This window comes from Bombus terrestris, chromosome 1, assembly GCF_910591885.1.
Source record: "Bombus terrestris chromosome 1, iyBomTerr1.2, whole genome shotgun sequence".
Classification (NCBI taxonomy): domain Eukaryota; kingdom Metazoa; phylum Arthropoda; class Insecta; order Hymenoptera; family Apidae; genus Bombus; species Bombus terrestris.
The window spans coordinates 1,335,428-1,349,823 of record NC_063269.1 but is presented as its reverse complement, the minus strand read 5'-3'; the positions used below and the strand labels follow the sequence as shown (position 1 = coordinate 1,349,823).

The window sequence follows — 14,396 nt, the reverse complement described above, 5'->3', positions numbered from 1 at the left end:
ATCAACGATTACATTACATTCAAAACGTTTAAATTAAGCTGGTATTCCAACTATTTAGGTACTTTCATTTCTCTTTCTCTTTCTTTTTTATTTTTTCCTTTGAACAACATAAAACACAATGCACGATTAAATTATGAAAAAATTCGATATGTTCTTAAAACCATGTTCGCACGTGTCTCGTAAAAACACGAGGACCTTGACAATTGAATCGACTTTACAGTAATACGAGTACACGATTAATAGAGTTACTTTGTTGATTAGTCTAGTCTAACACGTAAACGTTGAAAAAAACGGTTGACAATTGTTTTACCATTTCTCGATAATTCTACGTTATATTTTTTACTTTTTTGTTCACGCGAGAGCTGGATAAATTCGCCGAAACATCTCGCATACTTTCCAGAATCAGGTTCGTTTTCGTTTCTTCCTCTTCTCGACACGTTTCTCGGATAGAGTAGTTGATAAATATTTTACTTCTTTTTTTTTTTCTTTATTTTCGTTTCTTCGTTTAAACTTTCACGAGCTATGTCATCCTCTACGAGATCTACTAATTACTAATGGGTGGGTGTCAGCATGTTCGAAAACGACTTATCTACGGATACTTGGATATGGATTTCACGAATTTTTCTCTCCTTCGACTCTTCGCACTCGCGTCTGGCCATTCTACCACTTTCGATCGGATTTTTAAACACGGTTTTTCCTCGACGCGTTCTCTCTTAACGATAAAACATCGTACCACTCGCCCAATGATACTCGTCGTTCAAAAATATAGATCCTTAGAATTTGTTAAACACAACTGAGGACGGTCTATCGCAATAAATCAATTCTTTCTTATCGACACCACTTTGTACGTTGTTCGTATCGCGCTGGCGAATAAAATCCTTCTGAATGTTTTGCTACTCTTAAACTCGATACCCGTACGCGTCCTCTATCTTTCGTTTCTTCTTTACACGTACGTCACACGCGTAGACGTACTTTATCAGCGAAAGCAAGAGAGCAGACTGTTTCACAAGAGCGCAAAGAGCCGAAGCACCGATATACCGTTTCTCCCTTTTTTTCTCTCGCTCTCGACGCCGTGTTCTTAAGTGTGAAAATATATTCTACGACAAGGATAAGATTCACAAAGATATCCACTTTTAAAAGCCTTCCAGTTCTCTTCGCGATACATCGTTGAAACAAGAAGACCTTTGTCGTTACATACATATTGACAGTGTTATACATCCGTTCGATTGATCGACGCTATTAAAATCGCTAGTTCGAACGTTCTTCTTTACTTATCTCTACGGTTCGTTTGCCACTCGCTCGATCTTTCCCATTATCAATTCCGATCGATCTCGATTCTTTTCTTTCTTATTTCTTCGTCCGATCGTTCGAGATATCCCTGAGACGGCATTTGCGAAAAATCAGAGACACAAACGCCGATCTCGAATGACTCTCGACAATTTCCACCTAATTTCCTTACGTTCCGATTCAAACGACAGTCCGCTGTTGTCTTTTCTTTCGTCGAATAAAACGCTGATCGAGAACGTTTCGTCTCGAACCTTTCGAGCCTTACATTAGGGATATGTTCGTAGGGATATGTGAGCGGGTATAGTAGAAGGAAAAAACTGGGTATAACAAATAGAGAAGTTTGTCGAAACTATCGGCCAAGAAAGGATTACACAAGGAGGAACGTGCTTGAATACGAATTGAGCGCTATATATCGAACGGTATAGAATCAGATTCTACCGATCTCTTAGGTTCTTCTTTTTCGCTTAAATTCCTCGAGTTAATCGATTCTTGGATTCGTCGATTTTCACGAGAGGATCGACGCTTATGGAAGGAAAGTTACACGAGTAAAACGCTATTTGAACTACGATACGAGAGACACAAAATGTAAACGTGTTTACCTGCTATAAGATAATCGCTAACGATTCGAAATTCACGCTTCGAACGTCGTACATTGGAAACCAAGCCATCGTTTCGTCGATCCGAACGACGGCCGATCGATCGTACGATCGTCTTCGACGCTCCTACATTTTCATCTTCTCTTTTCTTCGCTTTTCATGTTTTCTTCTTACATCGTTTTTAAATTACACTTGGATACGGCGAGAAAAGAAGGTTTTCGCTTAACTTCTAAACTATCGTTTTTTTCTTTTTTTTTTTTTTTCTCTCTCTCCTTAACTGCTAACAACTTGAGGGACATCGCTCGGGCTGCTCCGTGAATATTCTACGGGACAAAGTGAAAACGAGAGACAAAGAGAGAGAAATAGTGGCGTAGAAAGTGCACATATACACGAAAGAGACGGACAGAGAGAAAAAGAGAGGAGAGGAGAGGAGAGGAGAGGAGAGGAGAGACGAGATTATTAAAAAGAGAAGATCTTTACATTCCTATCTAAAACTTTCGTTCGTTCTGTACACTCGTTTACAGCTAGTAGCTTAATGCCGGCGGAACTGTGCGCCGTTTAAGTTCTCTTTTTCTACACTTACACCTCGAATAATTGATCCGTACAGATACATATTTGTCTTCTAACGAATGGCGTCTGCTGTCCTACGACCGAGCGTTCTCTTCGCGCGGCCATTCCTTTCACGAATGACCGTATCCGTTGTCCGATCTAATAACCGACAAACGCGATCGATTATTATCGGACGTTTGTACTTGAAAGGATCGAGCGTGATTATTGTCGGAATTTCAAAATTTAGAACGGTAAACCGTATCCACGAATATCGTCAAGCGTTACTTTCGATCGTCGCGATCGAGATACGTTTTACCATCCCCTGCATAAAATATAGAACTCTTTGGTCGCGATTAATCGCGTTATTGTCCGAGTAACATTGGCGAACGAACGATCGACCCTTACGGTTTCAACAGCTCGTTTATTGTCTCGAGTAAAAGCAGGAAACGCGGGACAGCAAGTTTCGTCGAGTCCGGCGTCTTTCGGAACGTTCCTTTCGCTTGCGGCTCGCGCGTAAATCGCTGGATTCATCGGAGCAGCCCCACTGCTGAATTTCCGATCCGGCAAGTCGGTATCATATTATTGTCGTTCACAGAAGTAGGAGTTTTATATCCGCTTACATGCTACAATCCGCCTCGCTCTCTCGAAGGACTCGCTTAGAAAGAAGAATAACAGATACGATAAGGGAGAAGGGACGAAGAAAAGCAGTGAGACGAGGAAGAAGAACGAAAATGGCGACGAGGATGCGTTATTCTAAGGTGTACAGACCCGAAGAAAATCATGTGGAATCGTATGGTATTCTCTGGAGGATCGCCGTCGAGCATCGCTGGAGATACTGCAATCCAGACGCGTTGAATCGACACGGCGATCAACCGAATCTTCGGCTTCGCCTTATGGTCGCTTAATTAACTTTACAAACGCGTGTAATACGTAGTATCCTTACTTGACACTCTCGTTTCTTTGACGCATCTCGCTTAAAAGCTCGCGCAACGATGTCCAACGTGCGTATTCGTTGCTTGTTTACACGTGTTGCTCGAAGAGGAGCCGATCCTTCGATCTATCGCAAATCGAAGGTAGAGCTGAACGGTATAAACTGTTGTGCTAGGTATTTGTCCAATTGTCATTGTCATTGTCATTGTCATTTTTGGTTATCGCGATTGATAAGCGCGAACGAATACAAACTGGACAACGTTGACAGCTAAACGATGTAAATTTCCGAATTTTCTTTCATATTTATGCATGTAGTACCTCGTATAATGTATGTATGTTTAATATGTATATATATATATATCTGTGTGTGCGTGTGTGTGTTTTTGTGTATGTATATATATATATATAATGTTTATGTTAGGTATGAATGCATATGTAATTAAATACAGGCTGGTCTTCGTGCGTTAAGCAATCGGAATTGCAAAGAATTTTGTTGGTTGCTGGCAATTTTGAGGACACCCCGTTACTTAGAATCTGGACACTGCATAGTTTTTATCATTCACGTTTAAAAAGAGGGAGAGATATATCGTTTTTTCTTTTTGCTACCTCGTTAATCTCTACGTTTCTAGAGTGATTATGTATTTTTCTGATTTCTTGGTTGCACGACATCTCATTCCTTGCACGTATCACGCTACCTGTTCGCTCGTCGTTACGTCTTTGTGAATTGATTTCGATCGGATTCACCAGTTAAAACAGACTAAACCGTTTCACTCGGTATACCCTTGCGAAACGAAACATCAACGTTGATATTCGGTTCTACGAATTGACCACGTACGGATACGTTCAACGCGCAAGAAACCAGCTCCTAAGTACTACAGGGTATCTCTTGTCCGAGTGGTTCCTAATTCGTGTAATTAGAGAAGTTCATTATCTGTACCCAAGGCACATTTTATACTTTCATTCCGTTTTAGGAAGGTCCACTCTATAGTATGTACATATTATAGCATTGTTACACGTATAGGGGATAGTTTGCAACTGTATCACCCTTAAATTACATAATGTTTGACGTTACCTTGTACATATTCTCCCGTTTTTTTTTTCTTCAGCGATTCCTTCATCGTTTACTACCCTACGTATTATTGTCAAGTCGACAGCATTTATAAATGTATATCTTAAGTACTACTCGATCTTTAATGTTACATTATACTCAACTATAGCTTTGTGCAAAATTTACATTGTACATGTACCACGGATACTTTCCCCATTCTTTCGTTTATCACCGATATACGCATCGATCTACACCGATCGATTCCGCTCGATAAATTATAATATCCCTCCCTGTACCCACGATAAACAATACAAGTTTCACAATACAGTTTATTGTCAGAAATTATCCACGTTTATACCCCGCTCCCGAATTATTATTATTGTCAGAAATTATTCTCGCTCTCCTTTTCCTAAGTAGTCTCTTAAATTCTTAAACGTTAAAAATCACCTCGAATCTCGTTCTCCTCAAGTGCCGTGTTAATACGTGTATGTATGTATGTATATAATATATATAATTATATATATATATGTGTATATATAAATATACATATACATATATATATAGTATAATATGAAATATTGAATCTGATAGAGATCTTAAAAATATTCTGCTAATCTTTTACGTACGATTAAACCTTACGGGCTAAGTACTTTCTTACAACCTTGTATCGTGTTCAGCGGATTTTAACAATCGCCTTTTTTTGTTTTTGTTTTATCACTCTCGTTATCTACGCGAGTTTCATTCGAATCCGAATTTACCTTTCCCTTCGTCTCGTTTTGTTTCAGATCTATCCTCGCGATCGCACGAACGGTCGTAACTTGCCGCGTATGTTTTAGGCAATATTTAAGGGTTAATTCATCTTATGAATTGTAACATACCGACGACGAACGTCGTTGTAACCATCGACAGTAACGGCATGACCGCGTGTGCGCTGTTGACAACGTTTATCTTCCAGCCCAGGTTATTGTGCGTGTAACACTGCGGAGACAAATTGTTCTCGTTGAATAACGTTTTTTATTCGTGACAATTGACATTCGTCAATTGTATCTTTATGAATCGTACCTGATAATAGACCAAATCCGGAGTATCTTCGGCCACGGTCCAAACAAGTTTAGCGGGCTCACCCTTGTCACACTCTAGTCTAAGGGTTTCAAAGAAATTCTCAAAAGTTTCCATATCCGCGCTCATGTCTACCGTCTTGTGAACCCATTCGCAGTAGCGACCAGCCGCCGTGGGATAAGGATATCCGTCCGTGTCGTATTTCACTCCAGCAAACACTCTCTGTGCCCTTTGCTCTGTCTCGGTCTTTTGACCGAATCCACCCTCTGGACTGTCGGTGATATAAAATGGATGGTACCTGCAGGAAAGAAATCGCGTTCTTGCATTCTACGCGAAGCAGAAACTTTTCGGTAATTTCGAAAAGAAACAATTCGTAAAACGATAGCTTCGACAATACGTTCTAAATTCCATGGAAAATCGTAATCGAATGGCAGCGAACGATGTATGCCGGCGCTACAAATTTCCTATAATTATCGAACATCGAACGAGCGGCGAAATCAAGGAAACAGAATACAAATTAATAGTTTGAAATTTCAACTCGCCTTGCTGGATTAGCCGGATCGTTCCCACCTTCGACTATGAACGTGTACGTCTGTCCTCTCTCCACTGTGATTTCAGGGATCAGCAAGTCGTTGATGTACCACGCGATTCCCCAAGCAGGTTGTCCTACGTTTTAATCCCCGATCATTACGATATTCGAACAACACGACACGAACGTATAAAAAAGATACGGGATAAAACGATTTGTTAAAAATAATAGCCCAATAGGTTCTCTTTTTAACACTCGTTTTGAAAGTTATCCAACGAACGTAGCATACAAGGGAGGATACCTGTGATCCTCGTGTATCCTCTTTTCCCACCAGCAGGTCCGATCCTCGCGCTGAAGGTAGTTTCGTTGGTGATTACGGCTGCTGGCCAGGGTTCGATGTCAGACATGTCCGGGAGGTTGTAGAGGGAATTTGTACACTCGTGCACGTTCCTCGACGTAAAATCAATACGAATGTCCTCGTTCGTCCTGTCGAAGCTGTGATGAGCATTGGCTTCTCCTCTCATATTCAGAGGTCCTATCGCCGCGATTACGCTCGTTTCTGTGTTCGGGATCATTCTGTCCTTTACCGGCTCGTTTGTACTCATAGGTCTCATATAAGTAACTGAAATGTCGATCGCGAACGTTACATCACGCTGTAATCTTCGATGATAAACGCAATAAATAAATTTAATATACTTGGACCTAATTAATCAGTACGTGTACAAATGCTACGATAAATACAGATGCTTTTCGCGATCATTGAAAAAGTAATTTCTTACCTGTCGTTACGCCGTTCTTTCGTTCTCCGTGCACAAGAACGGCGTCGTTCTTCCCTCCGACCCTTTCATCGGGACACACACCCTTCTTGCCGTCGCATTGAGCGTAATCCGACAAATAATAGTCGACCGCGATGAATTTACCGGTCCTGTTGTCGTAAGCGACTACAACCACGTCGCCACCGATCATTTCGGGCTTCCCTTCGCGACCGGATAAACCGAACGCGACGTACTGGTCCTCGTTGATCCGGCCGGACACTCTGATCTGGATATCGTCTCCTATCATCTCCCATTGAACCTGCACACGGCCCTCCATTATTTCTTTGCAGTTGGTCAACTCGAGTTTCGACAGAGGCGGCGTTTCCTTGTCCGGTGGTGGTGGCGTGCTGCTTGTCTGCAAAAACAACGCAAGTTTTTGCTTTTTATATAGGAGCCACGCCTGTATTTAAAACGGATGATCGTTTCTGACACGTGGAAATCGTCTGTTTGATAGACTCTACGTTACTTACAGGATCGTACCACCAAGGCGGCTATCCCGATAAAAATACATTTCGTTAATGAAATGTCAGATTCAATTGAACGAACGTAACTTTTTGTTTAACAGGTGCATGAATACTAAGAAATGAAATTCAGTTTGTTCGCGAACAGTTCGTTTCCAGTTACCGCGATCTTTGTCTGTCCAAGAGCCGGTGGAACGTCGAGGTCCTTCGGGATCATAACGTGTCCAAAGTTGTGCTTAAACTGAACGCACCAAACCGACAGCCAGTCGATGTCGTGCACGGTCAAGTTAGCCGGCAGAACGATTTCTATGTCCGCTCCTTGATAACCACTTAATGGCGCCAAGCTGTAAAGTACAAATGTTCGTTTCTTATTCGTAATGCGCCAAGTCTAAAGGAAAGTTCGAACGGATGGAATAGATCAAGTACGATGTACCTTTGTCTCTCGCTTGGTACTTTGATGCCAAACGTGTTGGGCTCCGAGCCGTTTCCAACCCAGAAATAAGCGTCAGGACCGGCGCCGTCGTAATGCAGATTCGGGATGTAGATAGTTTTGCAATCTAAGATGGTGATGTTGCCGCTGCGGAGGCCGTGCGCCAACCTCGAGAATTCAGGCAGCACTCTGGCCTTCGGCGCTTTCAGGTTCGCCGGGATGAAAACGTCTCCGAAGTTCACCTGCGGCAAATTAGACGTAAGTTCGATTCGATCCAACATTTGCACCGATGAGATCCGACCGATGGAATAGCGTCAACGTATAACGCGACAATTTCCAGCAAACGTATTTTTAAAGTTGAGGTTTCTCAAAGTTGCACGGGACATTGCATTCTCTGACTTTTCTGATCTTCTTGTTGAAAAAATTCTTCTTGTCTCGCGTGAGACCAAGTTTCACGAGAAAGTTGAGCGATTCGAAGGTTCGATTTGCCTGTCGAAGGTAAAGGATCAAGAGGGCAGACAGAGGGAGAGAGAGAGAGAGAGAGAGAGAGAGATTTCCGGCGTCGAACAGGAACCGTCTCATCAAGCTGTCTTTCAGAGACCGCATATTTACACCCTGCCAGTCGAAAAAGTCGATCTATCATTCCTTACCCCCTGTTGAAGCTGACGTATCGATAGGGTCTGGTTTGGGGTCGTTTATATTCTAAGTTCCGTCAAACGTCTGAATAAGCGAGACGAGGAAAGCATAGGAGTGGAATAACGATAGAAAGAAAAAGAGAGGAACGCGATTGGAGAGGTGGAGGTTTAAAGGGCGAGAGAGAGAGAGAAAGAGACTGAGAGAGAGGGGAGTAGAAAGTAGAAAAAGAAAGATCTCGAGCGGGACCTCGTAAAATCCGAGAAACGGATTCCACCCCGTATACAGGGTGATCTACTCGCTTATCCCCTGGGGAACGTTTTATGGGAGAAAATTCAGCGCTCGCGACGATTTCTCAACTCATTCCGTAACCCTGGACAAATCTATTTCGCGTACGATACAGTTTTATACACTTCCGCTTTTCCCCCTTTTATTCTCTGCTCCTTTTTTTCTCCCATTTTTACGTCGTTTTTATGTCGTTTATATATTTAAAAAACGTTTGCTAGCCTTTTTGCTTTAGATCGATCACGAGACTTTGCAAATTTATATCTACAGCGAGCTATTCCGTTTTCGGTCATTTTATTCGATCGGAACGTGCCAATTTTGTTTCGACTATTTAAGGATTTTTCAGTAGGTTCAAGCATCTACTTGCACGTGTGATTGGCGTAGACCGATTAACCGGCTCTGTCGGCCGCTATTTTTCTATTGTCTTTTTTATCGACTCCTCGAGAAGTGTGCCAAGAGTGGAAGATTGAAAAGTCGGTGAATATCTTCGACGTCTTCGATATTCCGCTCAAGGCTACTGTATACGTGGCCTGATTCCGCCCGTTTCGAGATGTTCTTTGGAACCGACTCGCAGACTTTTGTCTACAAAGAAATCGATACGCGCGATACCTTGAACCGACGATATGAGTTTTCCATATCAGGGTCGCCGGATTCGTTAAATTATTTGCTTTTCCCTCCCGACAAGCTTTTCGAGTCACGGAAAAACGTCGCTCCAATCGGGCCAAGAAATTTCCAGGAGAACCACTCTCCCAGCAACTTTGTCGTTTTTCTTGTCTCGGCAACTTGATCCATCGATAAACGGCGCGGAAAATTTCGAACAGCAGTTCCTCAGAAATCGTTCTTTTACTTTCGTCTCGAGCGGATTGTACGAGCCTCTTCGAAGCGTGAAATTTCACAAACAGACAAATTCATCTATTCCGTTCCAGACCGATTTCTAATTAAAACACACTAGTCGCTCTTTTCTTTATCTTGAAACTGGTCACCTTTCTCCTTGCCTCTTTAATCGTTTCCTTCGCAACGTTCCTTCCACGTAATCTTATTTCCACGATTACTTTTCCAATACCAACCGACGATGATAACACGAATTCTCTTGCACGACAAGTACGCGTCACTGACTCGAACCAGGGTAGATACACCCAGGTAGAGTCGAATTTCGAAGGAAAAATCGCAGGTGAAAAGGTGTGTGAATGGGACTGGAACTTGGGCGAAGGATCGACCAGCCGATTACTCGATTAATAATTTTCCGGCGAGGCAGGAAGTTGGCGAGCAAAAGAACTTCGTCGTTGATCGAACCGGCACGCTTCAAAAGGCGACAGCAACGAGACGGCGCGGCGTCGCTTTTAAAAATTCATCTTCCACCGATGTACACTCCTTTTGGCCATTCAACCGGCAAATTAACGTTCACCTTTATTTTTAAAGTTCAACGTGATCGGAGAACGGCGAAGGAAATTAAACATTTGGACGGACCAATTGGAAACGACGGAACAAAACGGATGCGAAACTTTTCGCCATTGTCTACGAAGTTTTCGCCGGCATTATGTCGGCGCCCGGAAAGCAAAGTAGCTCCCTTTGAGTTCTCCCAAGTCCGCACTTCGTCGAATACTAATTCCATCGTTAATAATAATGATTATCGGCAAGCCGGGCCCGACGTTTCCCTTCCCGCCGGCTGAGTTCGAAATTTGCACGCGCATTAATCCCATTTCGTTTAAGGGCTCGTCAATCATATCCACCCTCTGCGAGTGGCTATGTGCTCGCGTATACGCAGACAGTGCGATAGACAGAGAGGGGAAGAGAGAGAGAGAGAGAGAGAGAGAGAGAGGAACGGAGATGCTGGCTACCAATGAACTAGAACTCGAGCTTAATGGTGTTTTGAGTGGGCGAGATCTTCTGAAAATTGGTGCTTATGCGAGTATGCGAGTCGAGGGTCCACCCGAGTTTGCACGTTGGGTCCCCGGATGAATGAATTACTCGTCGATTAATTCGTTATTACTCGACGTACTCGATACCGTACGATGTTGTTCAAACATACACGAGGGAGGAGGTAATTTCGAAAACAATTTAAGGTGCCTACGTGTAAAGCGTTTTACGCGAAAGAAATTCCATCGAAAAAGGGACAATGGTTGCGTAACTTTGCTATTCACGTTACGATTAACTACGTTGTAAATTTACGAAATTGTGGGTGGTATAATACGAAATGTTCGAATTTGACAGCACCCACGCGTCTTCCTTCGATATTTATCGACAACCCTTCGCGTTAAATACAGACATCGTCCAACGAATACCTTTTATTTACCTGTTACGATCGCCCACGCGATTCCACGATCTTCCTTGAAACGTTACACCTTCGAACTTGCTCGATATTTTTCACCAACCGTTCACTTTGCCTCTTTCACGCGGATCTCACGCGAGATCCATTCACCCGTCCATCCCGGACAGTTTACGCGCTAAAACTTTTCATCTCGCTTTCCAACATCGATTTTTCCCTGCAAGCCATCACGCGGTCTCCGTTGGAATGCCGTTGTTTTCGCGATAATCGCTAAAGGCTGGGAACACCGAAAGTCGCGATACTTCGACGTCGATCATCGAACGGATCACGCGCCGCGTACGGTATCATCCGCAGCCAATAATTAATCGCTCGTTGTCAAACTAGCTTTTGGTAAACTTTCGATTCGAATGAAATTTCACGTTTCCATTTACGTCGAACTTTTTTCATTATCAGATAAGAATCGCTAATATTCGACTAGACTCGTGTTTCTGCTAATAATCATCGATGGAAAATTCGATAAATAATTTGCTTGAAAATCATCCGAATATTATTACTCGGAATTCTAATCGATCGGGGGAATAAAATTTCCGGTAAATTGAAGTCGCGCGAGAGGAAGACACCGGCAGTTTATAAATCGGGATACGATGGTCACGAGGGGTCCTCGTCGATCCGATACCTTTGATCTGGTCGTTATAGGCCGGTGGAAGTTTCACCGAGGGTTACTGCAGCCCCTAATAGACTGTTTATCTCGTAAGCTGGGATTTAGATTCGAATCGGGTTCTATTATGCGAGTCTTGGGTCTATGTATGCGCCATGCGCGCACCCGTGCGTAAATCTCTTTAAATCTAATGTCTTCCACGTAATATGGCCAACGTTTTTCGGTGCCAAGTGGTAATGGATATAAATTATAAAACTGCAATCACGCGTTACAGAATAGAATATAAAGAATCGAAAATTCAAAGGTTTGAAGATTTGAAGATTTCAAATCTCGAATTATACCCGTTCTCAGAGAACAAGATCTCCGAATAAATTCACCGCGACCATTTTTCTTACGTTATTTTCGAAAAAAACGTGACCAAGACCCCGGTCGGTTGATTTGGATTAAGATCCGTACCGCCCCATGAACACAATTCACGGGGGTGGTCCCCGTGGACGGGTGCGATACGGCCGATGCTGATATACTCGTTATAACCAAGGCGGGTGCCCGAACAGTCGATATTCAATCAAATAAATCCCCCTAACAAACTGGAGAGTCAGAGATAGCATCAAGAAACAATCCCGGGGAAAGGGAGGCGACTGCACGATCGAGGACGAACGGATCTAATAATCTGCCCTTGTAACTGAAAAATATCGTCTCTACGTTGATTTTTCCATCGCCTTTACATTCATCAATTATTATTGTACTTTGATCTCTTTAATCTTTCAGAAAGAAATTGCCCGAATGGATTCTCGTTAATTTACAATAATTTGAAGAAACGATCCAAGTGTTGGTAAAATTAAGATAGAGACTCTAGAACGACTAAGAAGGAACGCAAATAACGTTGTATTAAAATATCGATCCAAAAACAATATAACGACTGCTTCTGTTAAGAAAAGTAAAGATAAGATTGGTAAAATTATCGTAATAAAAATTGACCAAGGAAATAAATTAATCTAATCGTAACTTACAGAAGCTATCACGTGTCTGATACAGCGATACACGCGTCAATTCTATCTTTCTCCCTAAAGCTTCCATCCGTGTTTATCGATCGCTTAGCGATAATCTCTGTAGCGGGGACTAATAATTAGAAAGGAAAGAAAGAAACGCATCCGAATCTGAGAGATTCCAAACAGGTCATAGTCGTATATTATTTTAGCACCTTATCAGCTCCGTATCGTCCCTAGACAGGCAGGCGTTCCCCTTCGGGATTGGTCACCCCCTGTTGCGAGGCGCACGTTCTTACGGAAATTGAGACATCGAGCCTCGTTAGGCTCGATAGCAACGCCCCTTATCCCTGTTCTTCATCGAACGAGAGCAAACGCACGTTATGTTGCACTTTACTGCTACCGGGCCAGCGATTCTAGTCTGTCGCGATTATCGTTCGACGTCGTGCCAACAGACGATTAAATTGATAACGCAGTCACGACGTTGTCTCAACGTCTAGACGATCTTACGACATCCGAGATTTCTCGGCTAATCGTTCGATCGAGGAAAGCCGTGGATTCGGGTGTTTTCGAGGAAAGTATCGAAATATAAAATATTTTTAAGCGAGGGAGATAATTTATACAAGGTAGGACGAAGACGATTGGATTCGAAGGTCAAGCGTAGATGGACGAAGGATATAGCGTGGAACAAGGTCAGGAAGTATCATCGTGTTTGTACGAGGCTCTCGTGAAATGCCGAACCTGGCAATTGGCCGAACCTTGGAAATCGGAGCTAAAAAGGACCGCTTCTATCAAGCAGCGTCCGTTGGGTTTAAAGCAGATGATAAATTAAAAGAGCCTCCCCTCCTCGTAATTCCTCTATATCTTAGCCGGCGGATTTAATGGAACTTTTTTTAATCGAAACTTTATACTAACCGGGGATAAGCTCCCGTTAAATACGTTTCACCAGTCTAATTACATGGATTTCTCGCGTCACTTCGAACTTCTTTCCGACTGAGCTGTTTCCACGCGCGCCGCCTGGGGACTGATAACGGTTTATAAACTTGCCAACGTAATTGCTCCACGCTCTGTACCATATTACTCGATATTTATATATTTCCTCGAACTCGTTCCCTATTTAACTAATACGTTTTTATTAACGGAAAGATTCGTGAAATATCAAAAAAAAAAAAAAAGAAAAGAAAAGAAGAAAGAATGGCAAATAACGCGATAAAATATTTACGTTAAACGTCTGTACGCTGCGAAAGTCTCTGGAAAATCACGATTACGCGAGCGTACCGATCTAGGACACACGGTCCAGGTTCATTCGCGAAATCCTTGGAAATTTAATTACACCTCGGTGCCGGAGGTTATCAGAAAGTGGCGTGTCGCGTGATTTCTGAATAGGACCGACCAATTGCCAAGGTATACAGCGTCGCCGGCGGAGCAACATCAGCAGCGGATTCCCTCCCTGTTCTGCACGGAATGACGAAACTTTCCCGGCTGCAGGAGGACCGGTGGGCGGTCCTCCGGGATACCTGGAACTTTCGCAAGCTCCCGTCCAATCGGCGTGTCGGGAGCGAGAAAGATATATAGAGGGGAAGCGGATGACAGAGGGTGCGAAGGAGAGGCGAACGAGCCAGAGAATCGGCCAGAAAGGGAGAAGCCGCTGGAAAAGAGACGGATGAGAGACCGCGAGAAACCGACGAGCGGGGTGAATGAGCGAAAAAGGGAGAGACAACGATGGAAGAACCACGGGGCAAAGCGAGAAAGAGATCGGTGAACCGATACGCAGAGAAGGAGACGTTAGGAGGAGGAAGAGACGAGTTACGGGGTAAGAAAAGCGAGAAGAAAATTATAGAAAGAAAGATAGAAAGGAGTAGTT

At 43.1% G+C, this 14,396-nt stretch overlaps 1 protein-coding gene across 6 annotated transcripts in view; it reads right to left on the bottom strand.

The window, feature by feature from the left end:
* Positions 1 to 411: 411 nt before the first annotated feature.
* LOC100643838 (protein Skeletor, isoforms B/C) overlaps positions 412 to 14,396 on the bottom strand; it is a 53,527-nt gene continuing 39,542 nt past the window's right edge. For 5 of the 6 annotated variants that reach the window (XM_048410786.1, XM_048410703.1, XM_048410671.1 and 2 more), the window contains exons 5-12: positions 7,708 to 7,946; positions 7,438 to 7,618; positions 7,284 to 7,304; positions 6,778 to 7,168; positions 6,300 to 6,620; positions 6,012 to 6,135; positions 5,473 to 5,767; positions 412 to 5,388 (exon numbers count right to left, since the gene is read on the bottom strand). In XM_048410786.1, the coding sequence (XP_048266743.1) occupies positions 5,266 to 5,388; positions 5,473 to 5,767; positions 6,012 to 6,135; positions 6,300 to 6,620; positions 6,778 to 7,168; positions 7,284 to 7,304; positions 7,438 to 7,618; positions 7,708 to 7,946 (1,695 nt within the window). In that variant the 3' untranslated portion in view covers positions 412 to 5,265. The remainder of the gene's footprint in view (positions 5,389 to 5,472; positions 5,768 to 6,011; positions 6,136 to 6,299; positions 6,621 to 6,777; positions 7,169 to 7,283; positions 7,305 to 7,437; positions 7,619 to 7,707; positions 7,947 to 14,396) is intronic. The other variant, XM_003392904.4, reaches the window with a different exon arrangement.